Here is a 25,806-nt window from a genome sequence, read left to right as displayed (position 1 = left end):
TTGTGAGGTGGAGAGTTCTGCTTTCCAGAATTTTAATGTGTATATATATATATATACATATGTATATATATATACATAAAAAATATATATATACACATATGTATATATATACATAAAATATATATGTATATATATTATATATACATATATATTTTATATATATTTATATATAATATATATAAATATATATATTTTATTATATATAATATATATAATATATATTATATATAATATATATTTTTATATATTATATAAATATAATATATATATACAAATATAATACATATATATGTGTATTAAAATACACATAAGGCTGGGAACGGTGGCTCACGCCTGTAATCCCAGCACTTTGGGAAGCCGAGGCAGGTGGATCATGAGGTTAGGAGTTTGAGACCAGTCTGGCCAAGATGGTGAAACCCCGTCTCTACTAAAAAATACAAAAATTAGCCAGGTGCAGTGGCGGGCGCATGTGATCCCAGCTACTCAGGATGCTGAGGCAGGAGACTTGCTTGAACCCAGGAGGCGGAGTTTGCAGTGAGCCGAGATCATGCCACTGCACTCTAGCCTGGGCGACAAAGCAAGACTCTGTCTCAAAACAAATAAATAAATAAATAAAATACACATAAGTTCTGGAAAGCAGAACTCTCCACCTCACAATCTAATTCAAGTACATGTAATATATAAATTGTGTATGTGTGTATATATATATATATATGAAATGTACTCGAGTTAAATTATGAGGTGGAGAGTTCTCCTTTCCAAAAATATATATATATATAAAAACCTCAAAATTTATATATGTATATATAAAACCTCAAACTCCTGGGCTCAAGAGAACCTCCTGCCTCAGCCTCCTGAGTAGCTAGGACTCCAGGCCCTCTCTAAGTGCTAGAATCACAGGTGTGAGCCACCATCCCATGCCAACTGAAGTACATTTCTATACTGTTTCAAAAGTTCATCCTCATACAATGCTGAAATCTTCTCCTTTTAATTTCTGCCCATAGGTATAGTTTTGTTCCCTGAACTATTAAGTCATTAAATGAGTAATTTAGTTTCTCTAAGATAAATTTCATTCCATGCTAAAAATTTAATATACTTCTATTACTCTACAAGTACAAAGTGTGAAAGCTTTTCACAATATCATATAAGATATTCCTGCCTAGTTCACAAGTGTATCAGCAAAAGCCTTAAATTTTAAAGAGAAATCACATCAGTCCTTACCACTTAAAAACTATGTGAGATAAAGAGTTAACTCCTGAATAGGAAATAAAGAATTCCAAATGCTTACCTTCTAGCTCTTGGTTGTAAAATTCATACCTAAATTCCTAATAAAATACATTCTTATCTTGATACAACTCCAACCTTTCAGTTTTTTAATACCATCCCTTTTTCTCAAGAATTGGCAAGTGGGAAGAAGAGGTTTCCACTGCAATTTATTTTTCATTATTTTTACATCTTCTTCGTGAAGACAATGCATGTATTTAAAACATCCTCAAACATTTAAAAGACATTATCGGGCATTACCACTTTAAATAACTGACACTGTACTAGCAAACTCATTAGTATAAACATCACTGAAATTCTTTCCTCTTACTTTTTTTTAAATAACACTGATGAACTAGTGGGAGCAATTTTCCTTCTTTGTGAAGCCTATGAGTGTCAGTTGCACCTCCAATAAAAGTACCATTGACAAATATTCTTGGAACCTGTTGGACAAACAAAAGAAGAATTAGGCTTTACTCTAGTATCAGAACTAAGATCATTTCACATAATAACAAGACATTTGAACTCTGGGTACTTTTATGAGCCTGGCACCACAAAGCTCTTTCACAAATTAAATCTTAAAATCTTTACCCTTTAAGGTAGATATTATTTTTAGCCCTGTTTTGGAGGAAAATGAGGCACAGGAACTTGCGCAAAATCACAATGATGGTACATGACAGACTGGGATTCAAATCCAAAACAATCTGATTCTAAAACCTTTCTTCCTGATTACTATGGTATGTAAAAGATAAACTAAAGCAGATAAACTAGTAATATTTAGTTATTTCTTACATTTGTTTACTGAAGGGAAAGAGTACACTATAAACTTTCAATAAACTTGAAAGTGGCAACACTGTACATTTTTCTGATTATGCGTATTATGGAAAAATCCAAATTTCAAGAATCTAAAAACATGGAGCACTAAAGCACTCCTATTAGAAAAGTAATTGAAGACTAACCCCTGTATTGCCCAGGTAAAGGCAGGAAGAATACTTTCATCTTGCCAAGAGCTCCAAGAGGAACTCAAAGATCCACAGACAAGCACTCACAATAACACTACTCATCAACCCCAATCAAAACACACACACACAGAATAAAAATAAAATAAATCAACTCTGCTGTTTCCTATTCTAAGAATCTGGTTCCTAGATCTGCAGCTGCTTTATCTATCCTCAGAGAATGTCTGGCTCATTTTCCTAACACAAGGTTCTAGGCTCTGGGTGATCTAGTTTACAACCTATTAAAGAGGAACAGCACCACAGAGGATATACTCACAGTTCTTCCACCAGTCATTTTGTAAAGAGCATCTTGGAACTGGTTTCCATATTCAAGCAGGTCCAGTTCTACCACTTTATAGTTAACATTCATGTCACGGAAAAGCTTTTTTGCCATTGTACAGTAAGAACAGGATGTTTTTGAGAAAATCACCACACAATTATCAGAAATTGTTTCCTGAAATAAAACCATAAAAAATCATTTTAATTCTAGACATTACCATTTGGAAAGAAATTAAGATATAATGGAAAGGGTATGGATTTTGGTCTCTCATGATTCTGGGCTCAAACTAAGCATCATCTATTTTTTCTCATCTGCAGATTGAGGATATTTTTCATTTCAAAGCAATGTTATTAGGAAAAAAGATGTAACAAAAAGTGCCTGGCATAGAGCAATAACAATAAATAATAATCGTAGCCAATTCATGTACAGCAACCATTTCTGTGTGCCAGGTACTATTCTCAACACTTTTATCTTCACTGGGTTATTTAAACCTCACTACAATCCTGAGGTAGGTCCTATTACTGTCCCCACTTCACAGTTGAGGAAAGTGAGGTACAGAGGAAGATCAACAATTTGTTCATGGTTCTCAGCTAATAGGTGGAAGAGCTGGGATTAGACCCAGGCAAATATAGCTCTATAGTCCAGATGTTTAATCTCCATTATACTCCTTTTTCAGCCAGGTACAGTGGCTCACACCTGTAATCCAAGCACTGTGGGAGGCTGAGGCAGGCAGATCACTTGAGGTAAGGAGTTTTGAGACCAGCCTGGCCAAAATGGTGAAATTCCATCTCTACTAAAAACACAAAAGTTGCCGGGCATAGTGGCACATCCCTGTAATCCCAGCCACTCAGAAGGCTGAGGCAGGAGAATCACTTGAACCAGGAAGGTGGTTGCAGTGATTCTCCAGCCTGAGGAACACAGTAAGTGGACTCTGTCTCAAAACAAACAAACAAAAAAACCAAAACACTGTACTTTTCTTTTTTTTTTTTTTTTTTGCGACAAAGTCTCACTGTGTCCCCCAGGCTGGAGTGCAGAGGTGCGATCTCAGCAACCTGCGCCTCCCAGGTTCAAGCGATTCTCATGCCTCAGCCTCCCGAGTAGCTAGGATTATAGGCACCTGCCACCACGGCCAGTTAATTTTTGTTTTTTAGTAGAGACGGGGTTTCACCATGTTGGCCAGGCTGGTCTCAAACTCCTGACCTCAGGTGATCCACCCGCCTCAGCCTCCCAACGTGCTGGGATTACAGGTGTGAGCCACCGTGCCCAGCCCCAAAACATTATACTTCTTTTCAAATATTCAGTAGGTATTCAGGAGTTAACTCCTTACCTTCTATTCTGTAACTTTCAATGGTAAGGAATGGTATACGATTTCTTCTTAAAACATAAGGCTTACCCCTCTACTTCTATCCCTTCCTATATACCTTTATAGTACAAAAGCTGTCATTACTCTCTTGATAAGGTATTCTCATACTCGTAATTCAGGAAAAGCTACTTCCAGAAATGCTGATTCAATGAGTTTGAGGTAGAAGTTGAAAACTGTGTTTTTAAAAAACTTCTCCCTATAATTACGACATCAGCCTGGTTTGAAAACTAGCTTCCAGGCCTTTACCACAATGGCTATGAGATTCTGCTATGCATCCACACAGCCTATGAAGTTTTTCTTTTTGTTTTTTGTTTCTAAACATATGAATGCCTGGGACCTTCAAAAGATTTTGAATGGATAGATTTAGCACCCAGACATTTGTGTAGGTTTTTTTTTTTTTTTTTTTTTTTTTTTTTTTTTTTTTTTGAGACAGAGTCTTACTCTGTCGTCCAGGCTGGAGTACAAGGGTGCAATCTCAGCTCACTGCAGCCTTAACCTCCTGAGCTCAGGTGATTCTCCCACCTCAGCCTGCCAAGTGTCTGGGACTACAGACATGTGTCACCACACCTCGATATTTTTTGTAGAGACAGGGTTTCGCCATGTTGCCCAAGCTGGTGTTGAACTTCTAGGCTCAAGCAATCTACCTGCCTCGGCCTTCCAAAGTGCTGGGATTACAGACATGAGCCACTGTGCCCAGCCTATCTAGTCTGTTCTTTTGTGGTGGATCATAAGCAGTACCTTCAAGATGAAGGCCAAAAACCAGAAAGTATAAGACCCATGCTTCAGAAGTTATACCCACCCTTGGGTATAACTCAGAAGGGTCCTGAGTTTTAGCCCAGCTGTCTGCAAGTTGGTCTATTTTTATGATTCCCTTGTGTTACTAATAATATTTAGTATAAAAGTCCATCCTAGGGAGGGCCTGCCATACCAGAGATGTATTAATGAATCCATCTTACGGAGGACAAAACTAAGGCTGAGTGGTTCGTAATACTGGGATTTGACTCAACCTTGTCACAACACCAAAGCCAGTGCTCTTCCCTCCACCATGCTGCCTCAGGTTACAGACACACTGACACCATCGTGTAGGGAGAGATGAGTTTCCAGGGCTCTGACATATATTAGACACTGATGAAGAGATTCCAAAGTGAGCTGAAACTAAAGACGACAGCGTTAGGGTTTCTAGAACCCTCTTCCCACTTCTTCTCAAGCTCGCCCTTACTGTATATTCCATGATGTTGTATTTTTACTTTAAAAGAGGCAATTCAGGCCGGGCACGGTGGCTCATGCTTGTAATCCCAGCACTTTGGGAGGCTGAGGCAGGTAGATGGCTTGAAATCAGGAGTTCAAGACCAGCCTGGCCAACATGGTGAAACCCCATCTCTACTAAAATAGAAAAATAAGTTGTGTGTGGTGGTGGATGCCTGTAATCCCAGCTACTAGGGAGAGGAGAATTGCTTGAACCCAGGAGGCAGAGGTTGCAGCGTGCTGAGATCGCACCACTGCACTCCAGCCTGGGCAACAGAGCGAGACTCTGCCTCAAAACAAAACAAAACAAACAAACAAAAAAGCAATTCCCTCACAGTTATAGTCAACAGCTAGAAGTTTAGCCAAATCAACTAAAGGCAGAAATTTTTTTTTGTTTGTGGTAGTAGTGAGTGGTAAGCAAGAGAGAAAAAATTGATATGTCTTGTAGGTTGCAAGGGAAGAAAAACATACATGTGAGAGAGATTTTCTAAGGCAGAATTAACGAAGCTTCTCAGTAAAAGAAAGAGGAAAAGAAGTCCTATCCCTGAGAGAATGGTTTATGGAGTAACTACCGCACACTAGGTTCGGTACTAACAAAGAAAACTACGTTAAACTGCTGCCCAGGCCAAAATCCAATAGGATCCCTAGCTAAGGGCAGCTTGACTGGTATCAACACTAGACCTCAAGTGGGTATGATGAAAAGGAGCAGCCAACCTCATTATCCAACTTAGAGGGAGTGAAGACTTCATTAAGAATAAATCTCATACATTTTAATTACCAAAATGATCTAGGACTTCTTAGTCACAAGGATGATTTTCATAGCAGATTTTAAAATAAATATTAATCTCTTAATTCATTTGCTAAACTATCTCAAGTTTGGATATTGAATAAGCATATTAAATATATAAGGGACAATTCTTTTTCTACAGAGGAAAGTTTTTCAATCATCTCCCACATCACTCACTTGGATCTGGTTCACAGGCGCCGTCTCTAAATTCTCCAAAGATGATGATGTGTTGCTCTCCATCCTAAACGGAATTTAAAAGAACAATGTAGTTTATTAAGCATTAAGGATAATTTATCACGAGTTCTATTTGAAAAAAAAATCAATCTCATAAACAAATATAGCCAAACTTACAAAATAGAAAAAAATTTTACTTATTATCAGTACAAAATGTCAAAATATAAAGTATTTGTTTCACTAAAACCAAAAAGGCCTGTGTGCTTATGTAACTAGCTTCCCAACACCCTTAATTATTTGATAAAATCATATTTACTGTGTTTAAAGCTTGACACACTCTTATTTATAACTGGCAAATTTCAAATATTCCATCCTATGCCATGTGACCTGACCATTGGTTTAAAAATATAGTTTCTATTTTCTTAGTAAAACATGCCAAAACTCTATGAACACACTGTGAAGCAGGGAACCTTCAAAGATTTTTGAGGAAGCTACGGTATCTCAACTGCAATGGGCCATAGCTCCAAATTTCCTAGTCTGCAAAGTGGAAACAATAATCACTGGCACGTCTCAAAGGATTTTGTGAAGATTAAATGAATTCATATGCAGAAAGCAGATACGTGCCTTCCACATAGTAAATGCTCAATAATGTTTAACATTACTACTATTATTTCCTCTCATTATCTCAGTATTTATTATCCAAAACCTAGCTCTTGGGAGCTTGTAAAAGGAAGCATTCATTGTCAGGAAAATTATCACTAAAAAATAAACTCAACCAGCTTATCATCATCAAATCTTTTTATCCCTGGAACCTTTTCTTCCCCATCCACTCATCTTTCTTGGTCAACCAGGCCCTACCGCACTGTTGGAACAATATCAAACACCATGATGCAAACTAACTGCAGAGTAAAATTACAAATCTTACAAGAGGATTATGACATATAATACATGTTTCAAAAGAGAATTACTCGAATATCTAAAGAATGAGAATTTTTGAAACTTCAAATATTTAAAAAAACTATTATCCTTGTGATTATATTATAAAACTCAGATATTCTGCCTTCAAATCAATACTGTATTCGTTCATTGGGGGTGCATTTAAAATTTAAATGTTCTTAAATATAAAGGTAAAGCTACTTTTTATGTTTTAATTTTTGCAAAATTCCCAAGCAAAATTTTTTAAACTGGATAGCATGAAATATTAGTCTTTTTTTTGAGATGGAGTCTTGCTCTGTCACCCAGCCTGGAGTGCAGTGGCGTGATCTTGGCTCACTGCAATCTCCGCTTCCCAGGTTCAAACAATTCTCCTGCCTCAGACTCCCGAGTCGCTGGGACTACAGGCATGCACCACCACACCTGGCTAATTTTTTGTATTTTTAGTAGAGGTGGGGTTTCACCATGTTGACCAGGCTGGTCTCGAACTCCTGACTTCATATGATCAACCTACCTCAGCCTCCCAAAGTGCTGGGATTACAGGTGTAAGCCACCGCGCCTGGCCTGAAATACTAGTCTTATTTTAAGTGAATCCACTCTAAATAGCTTTTTCCAGTACATCTTATCCTTGGATAATGAACATCTGCCCTACACAGTAGTCCCCCCTTATCCACGGTTTCAGTTATCCAAGGTCAGCTGTGGTCCAAAAACATTACATGGAAAATTTCAAAGAAAATAGTTCGTAAGTTTTAAGTTCTGAGTAGCATGATGAAATCTTGAGCCATCTAGCTTCCTCCTACCCAGGGTATGAATCCTCCCTTTGTCCAGCATATGGACTCTGTATAAGCTCCCCACCCTTTAGTCAACAGCTGTCTTGGTGACCAGATCGACTGTCACAGTGTGGTGATGCTTGTGTTCAAGTAACCCTTATTTTACTTAATAATGGCTCCAACAAGAGTGAAACTCCGTCTTAAATAATAATAATAATGGCTCCAAACCACTAGAGTAGTGATGCTGGCAATTCAGGTATGTCAAAGAGAAGCCCTAAAGTGCTTCCTTTAAGTGAAAGGGTGAAAGTTCTCCACTTAATAAGAAAAAAAAAATCACATGCTGAGGTTGCTAAGGTCTATGGTAAGAACGGATCTTCTATCAGTGCAGTTGTAAAGAAGTAAAAAATTCATGGTAGTTTTGATGTCACACCTCAAACTGCAAGTTACAGCCACAGGGTATAAGTGCTTAGTTAAGCCAGAAAAGGTATTAAATTTGTGGAGACAAGAACAGAAAACGTGTTCCAACTGACAGCAATGTGTTATGCCAAAAAGCACTGGGCCTATGAGAAGATTCAGCAAGGGATTCCTTGAAATAAGCATTTTGTTATTAAAGTGATTGTTCTTTTATTATTGTTGTTAATCTCTTACTCTGCCTAATTTATAAATTAAACTTTATCATAGGCATGTATGTATAGGAAAATAGCATGTATAGAGTTCAGTACTATCCGAGGTTTTAGGCATCCACTGAGGGTCTTGGAACGTGTCCACCACGGATAAGGGGGAACGATTATGATATCAGCACACCTAGAGTGAGGAAGCTACAGCAAACATCAGTTTGTTCAGTTATAACAAAGAAGAGTAAAAGACAGGAACTAAACATTACAACATTATAACCTACCCAATGTCTACAATCTATTATTCCTTGCTTCCTAATAGTATTAGCAAGGAACGCTTTAAAACAACAAAAAAAGTCCTGTGCGCTTAACTCAGGAAGGAGTTAGGGGTAGCGAGCTAGGGAGACTGCAGCCAACCTGAGAGGAGGGTCAAGCTTTAAGATAAAAGGAAGTTGAGTTCCTGAAGCCTAAACCAGAAAAGGTTAGGCAGCGCTGGCCTAGCCCTAAGGAAGAGCATTGGTGGAATAAATCAGCAAGCTGTATTTGGTTTATCAACTAAGAAAGCAAGTCCTTTCATCTCAGGTCCAGCACTTAAACTGCCATACCCAAACCATCTACTACAGCATTTACTACTGAAGGAGCTCCAATAGAACACAAGAGAATGTTTTCTTGGGTAGTGAGAGGAGGTAGGAGGTGCATTCTGAAATATTACCCAAATAAAAGTTTCTGCAAGGCACCCTTTCCCTTCAATTTCTGGTTGACCTTGGTAAAAACTGTCGCGAACTATGAATAGAAACATGCACCGAGGAAGTAACTGCACAATAAACATTTCATTTCAACACAGATGAAGCACCTAGTCACGCCACATTTATGGAGCGCCTACTGTGTGCTAACTAGGCAAAGTGCTATATTGACCTCAGGGATACGCAGAAAAAAACACCGCGGGGGCTCAAAGAGCTGTCAAACACTTAACAGCCTGTGATTAGCCCTTCAGGAGGGGTCTCTAGCTTGGTCTGGAAAGTTAAACTTGAGGTTCCTAGAATCTTGCAAAACTGATAGACGTTCCCAGATCAAGTAGATAGGGAGACAGACTCTCCGGCCAAGTGCGCAGTGGCCGGCGTGGAAGTGCGAGCCGGCAGGACCACCAGGGACCAGCCGCGCGGGCGTGGGCAGCACAGCCGCAGGTCCCTTCCACTGCAGGTCCCGAAGCCTCGGATATTCCAAAAGAGGAAGTGTAAGGAAAGCACTATCCTCTGTCTAGCCGCAGGCGGCATCACCATCAGTCAGCCTCTATCCTAAAAGCTCTGGCCATTCAGCGGGAATCATCGTCTTCACTTCCTGCAGTAGGGTGGCTAAGTTTAGCAAACAAGAATGCAGGACGCCCAGTCAAATTAGAATTGTAACCAAACACCAGAAAACTGTTCCGTTTTTCCTATGTCCACTGCAGTATTTGGGACACACTTGGACTAAGAATCATTCGCTCTTTCAGAGAAATTCCAGTTGATTGCGTCGTCTTGTATTTTATCTAGCAACTCACAGAGGGATGGTCTAAGCGAACATGAGTGAAGTATTTTCAACGCGAGAGTCACAGGCTCCTTAAGTCAGCACAGCCGCGGAGGGCACCCTTCCCTGCCCATCCCTCGAGAGCCTCCGCGTGTTATGACTCAGAGCCCACGCGCTAGTACGCCTCGCCCATCCGGCGCCGGGGCAAAGGGGCGCCTCCGCCCACCGCTTTCTCCAGACCCCCGCAAGGCCTGCGCACTACGCCGGGGCGCTCCTGCCCGCTGACCCCCGTACCCAGAGGCCGCAGTTGCCGCAGCTCCCGCCGCCCTGTCAAGCCAGCCTGCCGAGCCGCTCCTGCTCCAAACCAGCCGCGTCCCCGCCAGCGCCGCGCGGCGCCAGAGCATGGTCAGAGCCCGGATCTGCAGCGAGCTCTACTACCGGACACCGCGGATCCCGGGAGCCCGCCTCCTCCGGCCCGGCCCCGCCCCCGCCTTGCCCCGCCCCGTCCCGCCCCTCCGGGCTGCCCGCGCCGCCGCCGGTCACCTCCACGCAGCCGAGCGCGTCCTCCCAGGGCGGCCCGAGCGCCGGATTGCGGCGAGTGCCGCCCACGTGTAAACATCCTTTAGAGGAGAGAAGCTGCTCACTTGCTTATCTCGAGGGTTCATCCGAGCCCCGCCTCTGGATTCTTTTAGGTTTAGGGACGCTCATAAAGGCTCCCAGGCACTTGGAAGCAGTGCATGAGGATGGTGGCAGACATGCTGGGGAAACGGAGAAGAAAAAACATGACTATCCAAAACAGAATCAAAGTGGTGCCTCAGATGTTTCCAACTACCTGTTAGACAAGTTTTCGTGTGGATGAAATAAGAGCCTAAATATATCCTCTTATAATTAGGCAACTGGTCGAGACCCAATATAAATTATGGGGATATTGGGGTTTACATCCATAATTAAAAGAAAAAATCCTGTGTTGAAGGTTTACTTCAAAGAAGGCAAAGATTATTTCTCACCACCTGCAAAAAAAAAAAAAAAAAAAAAAAAAAAAAAAAAATTAGGAAACAAAACAAAAGAAATTAGCACAGAGATGTTTCACCATGGCTTTGAAAATGGGCGATTGCTGCTGACAGGATTATCTAAGCCCCTCAGTGGTGGTAATAATAGCCTTTGTGCGTCACTATTTAAGGTTGGGGGTAAGCTTTTATTTACTGAGGACACTGAAATTCATCTTAAAGTCAAAGGTCAAATGGTACATCTAAAATTCTAAACAATTATTACAACAATCCAGACCTTTTTTGATTCTTCGTGTTCAACTAAGTGTAAAATTCATGTTACCAAAGTACAAAATAAGAACTTCTATTTCTGACAGTTCTTTTCCAACATTCAAATGGGCTATGTTTGATTACTTAATAAAAGGATGGAAGTTAGTTGCAAAAACAAATACCCCCAAAGGGTATGAATTCATTCTTTATAAAGACAAATTTGACTTTAAAAATTAAGGCATGTGGCCAGGCACGATGGCTCACTCCTGTAATCCCAGCACTTTGGGAAGCCGGGGCGGGCGGGTCACCTGAGGATGGGAGTTCAAGACCAGCCCCTCCAATATCGGTGAAACGCCGTCTCTACTAAAAATACAAAATTAGCCGGGCGTGGTGGCGCGTGCCTGTACTCCCAGCTACTCTGGTGGCTGAGGCAGGAGAATTGCTTGAACCCGGGAGGCGGAGGTTGCAGTGAGCCAAGATGGCGCCACTGCATTGCATCCTGGGTGACAGAGCGAGACTCCATCTCAAAAAAAAAAAAAAAAGGTGTTGGCATGAAGACGTGAAGGCGGGCCAACTGGAAGGGAAGCATCCTATATGACTGGTTTGGGGAGCATATTTGGAAAGCTGGTAGTCATTAACCAAGTTCTAATTGTTCTGGTCTGTTTGCTCGAAGTCAAAGTTTTATTGTCATGTATATTCTGCCCATTATCCATTTATATATTCAGTCCCTCACTGTTAAATGATGGTGAGGAACAAGTTAACCTCTTGTTCCTGCATTCTATAAATTTTATGTGCCCACCATGTGCCAAGCACTGTAGTGAACAGCACAGAAATGACACTAGCATTCATGAAAACCTAGGATAATACATAAGAGGAAGGCCTAAATTGAATTTGATATTTGGGAAGGAATGGCAGAGGAAGAAACTTGTAACCTAAGGTTTTAACAACAGTAAGAGTTAGGCAGACAAGGTGGGGGCAGAGGGAGAAGGGAAGGGGAAGGAAGAGCTCTCCAGGTGGTAAGAAAGAAGACAAAAGCTATTACATGCTTTCCATGCAGAAATTTTTTATTTAACCTGATTTGAAATTTAGCCATGTTTGCAATTTTAATTTGTTGGTTTAAAAAAGCAAGCATGACTTGTCTGTGTTTCCATATTTAAAAATCCATGTTGAAAGAGCAAATAAACCAACAAATCTAGTTCTGTCATATGCCTTACGTTTACTGCCCTCTACTTTCTTTTCTTGGTTTGGCAAAGGCTATTTATTCGATATTCTTTGAAGTTTTTATTGAATTGGGCTTGCTGCTTCTTTTCATTGGAAATTCAACATGTTATTCTTCTGCTGTACCAGCAGCCAACCAGACTGAGATCAGACAATCATCCCCCAGCCCCAACAGATCCCTATATTATTGGAGCACCTTAGAACAATTATCAATACAGGTACAATTTATGCTAGGAGATGCATGTTGAGTCAAGCTCAACTCAATTCTGAAAAAAAAAAAAAAAAAGCCCAATATCTTTAATGATTAGTTTTATGTGTCAACTTGACTAGACAATGGATGCCCAAGTATTTGGCCACTAGGTGTTTCTGTGAGGATGTTTTGGAAAGAAATTAACATTTAAATTTGAAGACCCAGTAAAGCAGATTGCCCTCCATTATGTGGGTAGGCTTTATCAAATCAGTTGGAGATCTGAATAGGACAAAATGATGACCTTCCTCCAGGCAGGAAAGAGTTCTCCTGCTAGATGGCCTTGGAACTGAACATTAGCGCTTCCTGCCTGATGGCCTTCAAACTGGATAATTGGATCTCCTTGGTTCTGCAGAAGCTTTCTGGCCTTTGGACTCCAACTAGGACATTGATTGGTTCAGCCGATATTAAACTTGCCAGCCTGCATAATCATGTGAGTGAATTCCTTTCAATAAATCTCTTTATATATATTCTATTTCTCTGGAGCCCCCTGACCAATGCAATATTCAATTGTTATTTTATCCAAAATAGAAAAAATTGTTCCATTTCTTTTTTTAAAATTACCTTTATCCTTAGAGTTCCCGAGACATAAAGTTTCGATTCGGTAAGTCTCCAAGTCCTTTTCTCTGTAACATTCCCACACAAGGCTATACTTAACATTGATGGTAATGAGATTTAATCACAAGTCTCTAGTTCTAGTGTTACCAAAGCTCCACTATATGGTCCAAACACTGAACAAAGACCTATCAAGCTGTTTGCTATTATATAAAGCATAAATCTGATAAGGGATCTGATATGGGCATAGTCAGGACTGCAGTAGTGAGAGAAGTCAGTTCCACTCCCCCTACTTATAGACAAAGTGAAGAGCAGCCTCTGCCATTCAGAATCTGGATTGGCACTAACAGCTGGATCATTACATTCTCCTGTTAAATAAAAATAAATTCCGAATACCAACAACCAGATAAAACCACTCTGTGACCATAATGAATCAAGACAAAACAAGGGCTGGGTGTGGTGGCTCACGCCTGTAATTCCAGCAATTTGGGGGGCCAAGGCGGGAGAATTGCCTAAAGCCAGGAGTTTGAGACCAGCCTAGGCAACAATGGGAGACCCTGTCTCTACACAAAATAAAAAGTTAGCCAGATATGTGCCTGTAGTCCCAGCTACTTGGGAGGCTAAAGTGGGAGGATTGCTTGAGTCCAGGAGTTTGAGGTTGCAGTAGCTATAATCACCACCGTACTCCAGTCTGGGCAACAGAGCAAGACTCTGTCTCTAAAAAACAAAATAAGAAAAAACAAGACCAATCAGTAATAATCATATCTTAACACAGATCCCCAAATGACCACTTTGAGTGACTTCTACTTCTTTGCCACTTACAGCTGTAGCCTCACTTCATTCTTCCCACCTTCTAGATAAAGAAAAATACAACTCTGCAGGCCAAATCTGTTTGCTGCAGCAGTTATGGGTCAGAATTCTGTTGTTACATATAGTCTGGCCATTTCCCATTCGTATATTGTCTCTCACCATTAAGTGATGGGATTCCACAAATAATTACACTCTTATTCCTGCATTCAATAAACATTATGTGTCCACCATATGCCAGGCACTGTAGTGAACAGTATATAAATGAATCTAGCATTCACGAAAATCTAGGAGAATACATGGGAGGGGAATCTACATTGAATTTGAGAATCTGGGAAGGCATATCAGAGGAAGTAACTCGTAACCCACGTTTTAAAAACCCTTGGGTTAGAATGGTTTAAACATTTTTTAAAGAGTTCAACAAACTCTTTAAAATATTATTAAAAGAAGAATATATGAATGAAACCATATGTAACTCGCAAAGCCTAAAGTATTTTCTATCTGGCCCTTTCCAGAAAAAGTTTACTAATCTCTATTCTAGAGAAAATTAAGAGACCCAATCATAAAATTACCCTTGCTTTGTGATAGGAACCAATACAGAGCAAAGCCCCATATCACTGAATCCTTTCCAAAATTGCCTTACAAAAAAACAAAATTGAACAGATCTAGTCTAACACCTTCTTGCAGAAATACTACACAGATACACATAATATGTGGTCTTGATTATAGCAAACAGCCAATAAACTTAACTTTGTTTGATTAAAAAATGTGTGTTAAAAGCAGGGGTCGGCAAACTGGAGCCAAAGCCTATCTGTGGTCTGTTTTTGTATGGCCTAAAAGCTAAGAAAGATTATTACTTTTTTTTTTTCTTGAGACAGAGTCTTGCTCTGTCACCCAGGCTGGAGTGCGATGATGCAGTCACAGCTCACTGCAGCCTCGACCTTCTGGGCTGAAGCAATCCTCCGACCTCAGCATCCCGAGTGGCAGAGACTATAGATGTGTGCCACCATGCCCAGCTAATGTTTTAGTTTTTGTAGAGATGGGGTCACGTTATGCTGCTCAGGCTGCTCTCAAACTCCTGGGCTCAAGCCACCCTGCCACCTCAGCTTTCCAAAGTGCTGGGATACAGTTGTGAGCCACTGCACCTGGAAATTTTTACATTTTAAAGAGTTGTTTCAAAACAAACCAATACAGAAAAATACTTGACAGAGCCCTTATGTGGCCACAAACCCTTAAATATTTAATATTTAGCTCTTTACAGAAAAGAATTTGCCGCCTCCTGATCAAGAACTGTGAAGAGTCGGAGATTTTATTCTCCTTGCAAGCTGACAGATTAGTTTGCAGGTTTCATGAATGCTGACACAGAGACAACACACTTGGATCAACAATGAAGGGCTTTACTACTGAAAGCAGTAACCAGAGTGTCAACATATTTGCACTGGTTTCCTGAGCCCCAGTTGCAACAGGGAGGCATGGAAGGTCAGATGACAGCAGTTACTTTTTTTTTTTTTTTTTGAGACACTGTCTCACTCTGTCACCCAGGCTGGAGTGCAGTGCCATGATCTCAGCTCACTGTAGCCTTGATCTCCTAGGCTTAAGCCATCCTCCTACCTCAGCCCCATTGAAATAGCTGGGACTACAGGTACGCGCTACCAGGCCAGTCTAATTTTTGTTACTTTTTGTAGAGATGGGGTTTCGCCATGTTTCCCAGGCTGGTCTCAAACTCCTGGACTCACACAATATGCCCACCTTGGCCTACCAGTGTGTTGGGATTACAGGCATGAGCCACCGCACCCAACCCACAGTGGTTTTTGTTTGTTTGTTTGTTTTTTGAGATGGAGTCTTGCTCTGTCACCAGACTGGAGTGCAGTGTCGTGATCTCGGCTCACTGCAGCCTCCTTCTCCTGGGTTCAAGTGATTCTCCTGCCTCAGCCTCCCGAGTAGCTGGGACTACAGGCACGTGCCACTACAGCTAATTTTTGTATTTTTAGTAGAGACAAGGTTTCACCATGTTGGCCAGGATGGTCTCAATCTCTTGACCTGGTGATCCGCCCGTCTTGGCCTTCCAAAGTGCTGGGATTTGAGGGGTGAGCCTCCGTGCCTGGCCCCCACAGTGGGTTATTTTTTAAGAGAATTGCCCAGGGCCAAAGGTCTAGGAACGAATATTACAGCAAGATGCAATCAAGCCAGTCGTTTTCACCTACTGAATGAGCAGTAATCATGCTGTTGCAGGACTTTTCCCTAGTTCAGCTAAAGACGGGGTTCCTTGTCCCACTGCCATGGAAATTCAGGCTCGCAGACAATTTGAATGGTGAGTAAGATAGGGTTTTATTGGGCGAAAAGAAAGAAAAGGGGGAAACAGGGACTCTCGCTAGGCCAGAGTCCCTGCTAGAGCGCTTCCTACTCAGCAGTTCGAATCCCAGTTTCCACACAGAAGAGATGGGGCCAGGCTCCCCGCTCTGCAAACATCCTGAACTTCCTGAGGCTCCACCCCTGTGGGCAGGGTGGTTGGAGTTTCTTCAGGGACTCCTTCCCATGTGGCTGTCTCAATGCTGTGGCTACCTTCATGTATTTAGTTACCTATGTGATGAGCCACAGCAACTACTCAGAATCAGCAGAAAGATAGCTCTGCAATTTGGTATCCTCAGCAAGAATATGCAGGAATGCTCAGGGCCTGTGGAGAACGAACTCTGCCTAGAGTGTGCCCCTGGTGATATTTGTTTGCAAGTCATTGACAGAAGTGAAGTTTCCACCAAGATTCAGCTGAGACCTTGCTGCTGCAGGCTAAGATCCTCAACTCTCTAGTGTGGACGTCACATCTGGAATCTTGTGTCTTCTGATTGAGGCCCCCTGGCACACAGTGAGGAGGTAAGTTTATACTGAATTGAGCTCCAATGTTTTGTTGAAGTTCTTCGCACTGAATTTTATTTTGTTTTCTTAGGAATTAGGTGCCCTGGCATCCTTCCATTATCTGATCAGACTTGTATCGTCCCTTGGTGAAACTTGTATCGTCCCTTGTCTAGTCTTCCAGCTGTTCCTTTTATGGTCTGTCTGCTTACCAAGTTGTCAATTAGAGAAAAAGTCTACAAGAAGATACCAGGCAGAGGCCCTACAATTCTATCCTTGTACTGGCCCTGGGGGCTGGGAAGTTCAGGTCTCCTCGGACCACTCTCTTTGAACCAACTTTGTCTTGAGTCTCCATTACAAATTATGCAAAGACATCCTCCTTAGTTTTGTCTTTGTGTTTGCACTTTAATTTTATCTGCTTGGAATCAGGAGGTTTGTCCACCCCATGTTTGGTGACCATTAACCTTTGGCCAATTTATAAAGACATGAGTTACACAAATGCCATTTTAGGGAACACTGCAGTACTCATAGGGCCTTCTTAATTAAAACCTGCTTTCTACTTGACAAAACCTACTTCCCTTATGTTTTCACACTATAATATTAACTTGTATGTTTATCTGTCTAACTGGTACAGTTTTACCAGAGACAATTTGAGATTACAATACCCTCTTTAGCTATTTTTGACAAGAATAAGATTGTTCATATGAGAGGTGCTTTAGAACAAAAAGTGAGGAAGCCTTCATGAGGAAATTTTCTTGCTTGTCTAAAAAAAAGAGTATTTAATTTAACATAGGAGACAACTCTTCCTTTGTGTTCTTACTTTGAAGATTAATAAGTGTTGGATTTTTCACTGTATGGGTGGATAAAATTGTCTAGGGCCCAAGTTGTCTTTAAATCAGCTATTATAACGCTCTTTTGTGTGTGTACATGTTAAAATGAGTTTTTCCATATCTAAACTTTCTCTTTTTTTCAGAGAAAGCATAATTAGCCTTTTAAGGTGGTAATTTTATATTTATCTGAAGTCAACTCTCTCATTTTGTTCTGTTTCTCTGTTTTATTCCTCTCTTAGAAAATTCTAAAGATTAACAATCAAAAAAAAAACAAAAAACCAAAACATTCAATTATTGTGTGCTCACTCTAAGAATATATAGTTTAGATAAACAATCACGTAAAAGTAAACAAAAAAGTCATCAAAGTACTCATTTTGGCAGCACACACACTAAAAAGGCCATCGAACTCTTTGTGTTTATTTTGTGAGTCCTGAATTTACTGAATAGCCCTTGTTACCATACTTACAAGGTAAAAAGACAAGGCCTTAGTTATTTCCAAGATAAAAGAAGAACTTTTAGCATGATTCAGAATCTTTAAATTTCAATACCATATAAAAGTAATGTCAATACAATATTTTGTTTTGAACAGGACCACAGTTAAACTTCTCATGATTTATACTTCCTATATTTCCTATGTTGGTTTTATGAGTTAAATAAATTATCATTGCTTCTACGACACGTTTAAATTTCCATATATAAATGTAAATATGTGTGTATACATATATAAATAAAACATTTGTAATGGTATTCATGCAATGCAAGAGTAATAATTTTTTTTAGGGGTAAATTTTATAAAATTCTTACAGTGCTACAAATAAGTATTTACTGTGAGAAGCAAACGTGGTAAATTTCAGATCCTTAACTACGTTCGAGACATTATACAAATGATTAATTTAATTAATAAATAATGTTTTGAAGCCAGAACAGTTTCTAAGTAAAAAACATATATGTTTATTTCCATATGTAAGGAATTTGGAAGTTGTCATTCTGTTGTAACATTAAATAAAAAAACTGAATAGATTGAAAAATCAACTTTTCTTGGATCCATGAAAGAGATGAAGATACAGGGCAAACACTGCCCCCAATATTGGAGAGCCAGATAGATGAATACAGGGATTCACAGCTTACCTGAGCAGAGACTCATGAGTGGAAATGGCCACAGAACCAGTGCTAGGATAAGAACTTCTAAACTGTGATCAGTGAATTGCTGGATGCTTAGTGTGGACAAGTCTGAGAGTTAAAAATTCCAGGGGGATCCAGTCAAGTGGGTGGAGTGGACTCACAATTTTGTGACTCATCCCCAGGAGCTTGACCTGGTTCTCACAGTAAGTATGTTAGGAAAATCCTCACTTGTTTTCAGCAGGGGGAGGGAAAATGAATCATTCTGAAATAGACTAGAGGACTATGTTCTTAACAAGGACTGCCCTCAGTAAAAACTAGTTAACTAGAGTCTAACCTGCTGGAGTTTTTTTCAGAGCCTCAGTGACTTGGGGGAAGGAAAATACCAAGTCTAGCCTGCTTTAGCTATCCTGTCCCAATTAAGGGTGGAAGGAGGAGGGAACTAAGTTCACAGTCCAGAGGCATAGGCTCATTAAAAGACTGCGACCTAATCATAGAACTGCAGAGCACTTGTTCTCCCCTACAACTTACCACCACGTTATTAAAGACCTATTTACAGCAGCTCCTTTCACCTGGTATATCATGTCCCGCTATTAAGAAAAAAATTACATACTAAATGAAAAAAAACAGAATTTGAAGAGACAGAGCAAGCATCAGAACCAGACATGGCAGATATGTTGGAATTATCAGATCAGGAATTTAAAACAATGATTAATATGCTAAGGGTCTTAGTGGATAAAGTAGATAGTATGCAAAAACAGATGTGCAATGTAAGCAGAGGAATGAAAATCCTGAAAAAAAAAATGCTAGATGTAAAAAAAAAAAAAAACTACTGTAAGAAAAATGATGAATGCCTTTGGTGGGCTTATTAGTAGACTGAAATGGCTGAGGAAAGAATCTCCAAGTTAAAGGATCTCTCAACAGAAAACTCCAAAACTGAATGGCAAAGAAAACAAAGATTGAAAAAACAGAACAGGGCTGGGCACGGTGGCTCACGCCTGTAATCCCAGCACTTTGGGAGGCCCAGGCGGGTGGATCATGAGGTCAGGAGATCCAGACCATCCTGGCTAACACAGTGAAACCCCGTATCTACTAAAAAATAACAAAACAAAATTAGCCGGGCATGGTGGGGGGCGCCTGTAGTCCCAGCTACTCGGGAGGCTGAGGCAGAAGAATGGCGTGAACCCGGGAGGCAGAGGTTGCAGTGAGCCAAGATCACACCACTGCACTCCAGCCTGGGTGACAGAGCAAGACTCTGTCTCAAAAAACAAAAAAAAAACAAAAAAAAACCCAGAACGGAATATTCAAGGACTGTAGGACAACTACAAAAGGTATAATGTACATATAAGGGGAATATCAGAATGAGAAGCAAGAAAAAGAAGAAATATTTGAAGCAATAAAGATTTTTAAATGCTTCAAATTGGCCGGGTGTGGCCAGCACTCTGGGAGACCAAGGTGGGTAGATCACCTGAGGTCAGGAATTCGAGACCAGCCCCGGCCAACATAGTGAAACCCCATCTCTACTAAAAATACAAAAAATTAGTTGGGTGTGGTGGTGCACACCTGTAATCCCAGCTGCTCGGGAGGCTGAGGCAGGAGAATCATTTGAACCCAGGAGACAGAGGCTGCAGTGAGCCAAGATTGCGCCATTACACTCCAGCTGGGCAACAGAGTGAGACTCCACCTCAAAAAGAAAGAAAGAAAGAGAGAGAGAGGGAGAGAGAAAGAAAGAAGGAAAGAGAAAGAAAGAAGGAAAGAAAGAGAAAGAAAGAGAAAGAAAAAGAAGGAAAGAAAGAGAGAGAGGGAGAGAGAAAGAAAGAAAGAAAGAGAGAGAGAGAGGGAGAGAGAAAGAAAGAGAAAGAAAGAAAAAGAAAGAAAGAAGGAAAGAAAGAAAGAAAGGCAGAAAGACTGACAAAATACAACCATATAAAATGCTCAATTAAAACCACAAACAGCTGGACGCAGTGGCTCAGGCCTGTAATCCCAGCATTTTGGGAGGCTGAGGCAGGAGGATTTCTTGAGCCTAGGAATCTGATATCAGCCTAAAAAATAAAGTGGATCCGTCTGTATAAAAAATTTAAAAATTAGCTGGGTGTGGTGGTGTACACCTGTAGTCTCAGCTACTCTAGAGGTTTCAGTGGGAGGATCACTTGAGCCCAGGAGTTTGAAGCCGCCGTGAGCTATGATCACACCATTAGGTTCCAGCCTGGATTACAGAGCAAGACCCTGTCTCTCTAACACACACACACACACACACACACACACACACACACACACACACGCACACACACAGGAGAAAAATCGTGGCAGACATAAATAGGAACAGAGAACAAGGGCAACAAATAGAAAGCAATAACAAATACAGTAGATATTAATCCAACTTTATCAATAATCACTTTGAACATCAATGGTCTAACTGCACCAATTAAAAGAGATTGTCAGAGTGGTTCAAAATATGAGACCCAACTCTATGTTGTCCACAAAATCCCACTTTAAATGTAAATACACATATAGATAAAAAGTAAATGGAGAAAAATACATCATGCTAACACGAATAAAAAAAAGTAGGAGTAGCTATTTTAATTTCAGACAGAGCAGACTTCAAAGCAAGGAAAGTTTGTTGGAATAAAGAAGAGCATTATGTAATGCTAAGGGGTCAATTCTGCAATAAGACAGAACAATCCTTAATGTGTACATGCTTAACAACAGAGCGTCAAATTAACTAAGGCAAAAAACTGATGGAACTACAAGGAAAAATATATGAATCCATTATTATAGTGGAAGATTTCAACACCCCTGTATCAGATATGAACAGAACCAGCAGGCAGAAAATCAATAAGGATGTAATTGAACTCAACAACACCATCAGTCATCTTGATATAGTTGACATCTATAGACTATTCAACAACAGCAGAATAAACATTCTTCCTAAACATGCAAGGAACATTCGCCATGACAGACCACATTTTGGGCCATAAAAGACACTTTTCCAAATTTAAAATTATATAAATCATACAATATCTACTCTCAGACCACAATGAAATTAAACTAGAAATCAATAATAGGAAGATAGCTAGAAAATTCCAAAATATGTCGAGTTTAAACAATACATTTCTAAATAACACATGAGTCAAAGAAGAAATCTCAAGATAAATTTTAAAATATTTTGAGCTGCAAGAAAATAAAAACATAACTTACCAAAGTGTATGGGAGGAAGCAAAGTAGTGTTTACAGGGAAATTTGTAGCATTGAATGTATATATTAGAAAAGAAGAAAGATCTAAAAATCAATAATCTAAACTTCTACCTCAGGAAACTAGAAAAAGAAGAGCAAATTAAATCTAAAGTAAGCAAAAGAAAAGAAATAATAAAAGTTAAGCATAAACTGGTAAAACTGAAAGTAAAAAAAATCAGTAATCACACCAAAAGCTGGTTCTTTGAAAAGATCAATGAAATCAATGAACCTCTTAGCCACGCTAAGAAGAGAGAGGACACAAATTACTAAAATCAGAAATAAAAGAGGGGACATTTCTACAGATGACATGAACATTAAAAGGATAATAACAAATGCTGTGAACAACTATATCCCACTAATTTCATAACCTAGATAAAATGGAACCCCTTGAAAGACACAATCTGCCAAAACTCACACAAGAAGAAATGGACAATCTGAATAAGCCTATATATATCAAAGACATCAAGTAAATAATTAACCTTTCTAAAGTACCCAACCCATAATAATTCCCTGGAATAAACTATGACTATGTCTGGGTTGTTGTTTGCTTACTCTCTGGATGGACTGAGGCTTTCCCTTGCTAGGGAGCTATAACTCCACACACTGATTTACCCCAAACTTTAGGAAAAGTAAAGAGAACTAACGGAGTCCTAAAACTAAAATTATCAACAGTTTAGAAAAACAAATTTCATGGCCCTTCAAATTGCCATTAGTCATGATTGATTGATGACAATAAATCAACCCCTTCTGGGACCCACAGATTATCTCTTCTTGAATTAACAGCCTCCCCCCACCCATGTATTTGAAAATTTTACTTCCAATCCTACGTTATACCATTACAAAGTAATATAAATAAATGCTTCATGAGACTTATGATACCTGCCGAATTATCCCTAGTAGGTTCAAGTGCATTTCCAAAATACTTACCTATCAGACTTTGATTGATCTTACTTATCAGACTTTGATTGATCTAAAACCTGGCGATTTGGTCCTTTGGAAAAGGAACCAGAATAAAACTGTCCTTGGGCATTGGTGGAAAGAACCTTATCGGGTACTGTTAGCAATTGAGGTAGTGGTTTAAACTCCAAGGTAATGATGTTGGATCCATCGTTTCCAACTAAAAAGACATCCCACTTTCTTCTGATTGCTGGGCATTTATTCCAACAGAAGACATAAAACTGAAGATTTTTTAGGAATTCTTCAGGAGCTAATATCTGGAGATGCGGACTGCTTTTGCCCAAGACAAAGAAACCAGACTATTTTTCTGTTTTTTTCTAATTAATTTTCTAATTTTTCAGCTCTACCACTAATCTTGCCTTTTATTGTATTTTGACATCTTCCAATGAACCAGTATTGGTAGGGCAATTATAAGGGTACTTATATAAAAACAAAAATGATCTACAATTGCTTTTGTAGACACAGGGTCTAGGTATGTTGCCCAGGCTGTTCAGGAAAAAATGATCTACAAATTTCAATGCTTTAACTGTTAAAAGCAACAACTTACTAATGACTTATCTTACCACTTTTTAAAATTCATTAACCTAAAAAACATAATTTATCCAAAAAGAGAGACTTTAATCATTATTTGAGTATGAAATAAAATTAAGTATCATTTGAAGGGACTATAGTCGACCCTCCTAATCATGAAATCTTGGCTTCCTTGAGCTTACCTTTCCATTCATTACTTCAACATTTATTAGAAGCCTCTATCCATGTATTAACTCGATATTTACTAGGAGCTTCCATCAATTTATTGAATTCATCCATTTATTACTAATATGTACCAAATAATCTGTTAGACAGTAGGATATGAGGACACAGTTCTATGGTGTTTCAGTTTTGTGGATGCAGGCAAGTAAACTATAAAGGGAAGTAATATGGTACTGGGTGCTCTGACACAGGTATGAAGAGAGAATGTGGGGATAGATAATAGTAGCCATTTCTTTATAATGTGTGTGCTTGGGGTGAGATTCAGGAGAACACTACGGGGTGAAAACATTGGTGGAACAGAAAAAAAATTCACAAACTAACAGTTGCAGAATGGCTACAGATCATATAGGAAATGAACCACATACTTCTGTATCTGTAGTCCTCTGTGTTGTGAAAAGATTGACTTTTTTCAAAACAGGTCAAGGAATTTGGTTATGTCAATCACAAAGTTGCCGCTTTTTTTCCTTCTGACATGGTAAAAGAAATAAAACAATCCCATAGGATGTGTTTGGTTGGCCATAGTATATTGAATTTATCCTAACCGTCTCAAAACGCATGCCAAGGACACCACTGAGACTTCTGAGTACCATTTAAAAAATTGGGTAGTCTGGAAGTGTTCTAAATTGGACCGTCTGGGGTTTCTGTTAGGGCAGCTTTCCCATTTACATCTTGGAACAGAGCCTTTTGAATATAGCCCTTCGGGATTGGCGGGGAGAAGGGACCGCGATGGAAAAAGTCATCATCCAAAGAATGAAGAGGGAGGATCCAACATTTAGGATATTTTATTGACTTGCTAGGCGCGTTTACCTTATCTTCGTATTAACCTCATTTTCTTCATTAACCAATTGATGCTGTGAGAAGCTATGTAACTTGACAAGCCGTGCCCAGAACTGTTTTTTTTTTTTTTTTTCTGGACTCGGTCTTTTCTACTCAAAACCAACAAAAAACCAAAACTCGTTCTTTTCCACATCAAAAGCAAACAAAAAACCCCGACCCCAACCCCAAGAGCCCCACTCTTTCAAAAGGGCTTCTCCGGATCACTAAGTCCTAGAGGTCTTTTGGCTAGGCCTGGGTCCGATCTAAATAGGAAGGTAATTCTAGTGTTCCGCAAATCCTTGCCGAATTCCATCCCGGCCAAAGCAAGGGACCCGGGAGCCTCTGGTCGCACCCGAGACAGTTCGTTAAATACTCAGTGCACGTGCTGGGGATGGAAGTGCCGACCCACTGCTCAGGTACGCGCGCACCTGTCGCAGTTTGGTGCGCGCCGCGGGGTACTGGCTACGTGCTCCGCGCGCGCGCGCGCGCACCCGGCAAAGTTCCCCGTACGTGCGCCGTACGTGGGCGCCGTGCCCCAGCGCTCAGCGTTTCAGCGAGTGAGTGGGCTCCGTGCCCAGCTGAAGTCTGGGAGGGGCACTTTTCCAGGCGGTCGCGGCTCCCCCTGGCGGCGGATGTGCCGCGCTAGAGGGGCGCAGTCAGGCGTTCTCCGCGGGCAGCCGGCGGCGGGGCCTTGCCTTACAGCGCGGGGTCCTCGGCGGCCTGGGTGGCTACTGCCCCTGCTGCTGTCGTAGGCGAGGACGGCTGTTAGTGCTGCTGCTGTTGGTTCGTCGCGGCGGCGAAGGAGGAGGAGGAAGAGGGCGAGGCAACAAGAGAAGAAGGAGGCAGGCGCGGCGGCAGCGGCGGCACCCCGGGCCGGCGGAGGCGAGGGGGGGGGAAGATGGCGGACGTGCTTAGCGTCCTGCGACAGTACAACATCCAGAAGAAGGAGATTGTGGTGAAGGGAGACGAAGTGATCTTCGGGGAGTTCTCCTGGCCCAAGAATGTGAAGACCAACTATGTTGTTTGGGGGTAAGTCCGGCATGGCTGTGGCCCGGGGGTGGCAGGGCAGAGTTGGGCGCCCCCAGGCGACCTCTTTCTTAACCCCTCCCCCCGTTTCCCCTGGGGATGGGATAAAACGGGTGTTCGGGGAATAGAAAGTTTCTCTCTAGAGCAGAAGTTGCACTTTTAGGGTAAGGAAAGAAGGGGCGGAGCTCTAGAGCAGTTCATCCCTTTAAAT

General features: G+C 40.7%; 2 protein-coding genes across 7 annotated transcripts in view; one reads left to right on the top strand and one right to left on the bottom strand.

Moving 5' to 3' along the window:
• Positions 1-1,413: 1,413 nt before the first annotated feature.
• Positions 1,414-11,077, bottom strand: GLRX2 (glutaredoxin 2). Of its 6 annotated transcripts, none has more exons than XM_054450306.1 (5): positions 11,021-11,077; positions 10,474-10,688; positions 6,114-6,177; positions 2,539-2,715; positions 1,414-1,706 (listed from the first exon to the last, which is right to left on the bottom strand). In XM_054450306.1, the coding sequence occupies exons 2-5, from the start codon at positions 10,593-10,595 to the stop codon at positions 1,572-1,574; spliced, it is 498 nt and encodes a 165-aa protein (XP_054306281.1). In that variant the 5' UTR covers positions 10,596-10,688; positions 11,021-11,077; the 3' UTR covers positions 1,414-1,571. The 6 variants fall into 6 exon arrangements, with proteins under 6 accessions (XP_054306281.1, XP_054306273.1, XP_063503798.1 ...); XM_054450298.2 differs by lacking the exon at positions 11,021-11,077 and adding an exon at positions 10,763-10,945; XM_063647728.1 differs by lacking the exon at positions 11,021-11,077 and having other exon boundaries at positions 10,575-10,941.
• Positions 11,078-24,524: 13,447 nt separating this feature from the next.
• Positions 24,525-25,806, top strand: part of CDC73 (cell division cycle 73) — a 137,495-nt gene continuing 136,213 nt past the window's right edge. The window contains exon 1 of the mRNA XM_054450084.2: positions 24,525-25,598. Within this exon, the coding sequence (XP_054306059.1) occupies positions 25,468-25,598 (131 nt within the window). The 5' untranslated portion in view covers positions 24,525-25,467. The remainder of the gene's footprint in view (positions 25,599-25,806) is intronic.

The sequence above is a fragment of the Pongo pygmaeus genome, chromosome 1, assembly GCF_028885625.2.
Source record: "Pongo pygmaeus isolate AG05252 chromosome 1, NHGRI_mPonPyg2-v2.0_pri, whole genome shotgun sequence".
Taxonomy (NCBI): domain Eukaryota; kingdom Metazoa; phylum Chordata; class Mammalia; order Primates; family Hominidae; genus Pongo; species Pongo pygmaeus.
The sequence above is the reverse complement of the archived record's forward strand: the minus strand, read 5'-3'. Positions and strand labels throughout refer to the sequence as shown.

Bases quoted from the DNA above. Each gene is read 5' to 3' on its own strand.
- GLRX2 (XM_054450306.1), bottom strand. From the start codon at position 10,595: ATGAACCCTCGAGATAAGCAAGTGAGCAGCTTCTCTCCTCTAAAGGAT. The intron at 2,716-6,113 runs GTGAGTGATGTG...GTTTTATTTCAG, and splicing joins CGCCTGTGAACCAGATCCAA to GAAACAATTTCTGATAATTG. The intron at 1,707-2,538 runs GTGAGTATATCC...TTTGTCCAACAG, and splicing joins AAATGACTGGTGGAAGAACT to GTTCCAAGAATATTTGTCAA.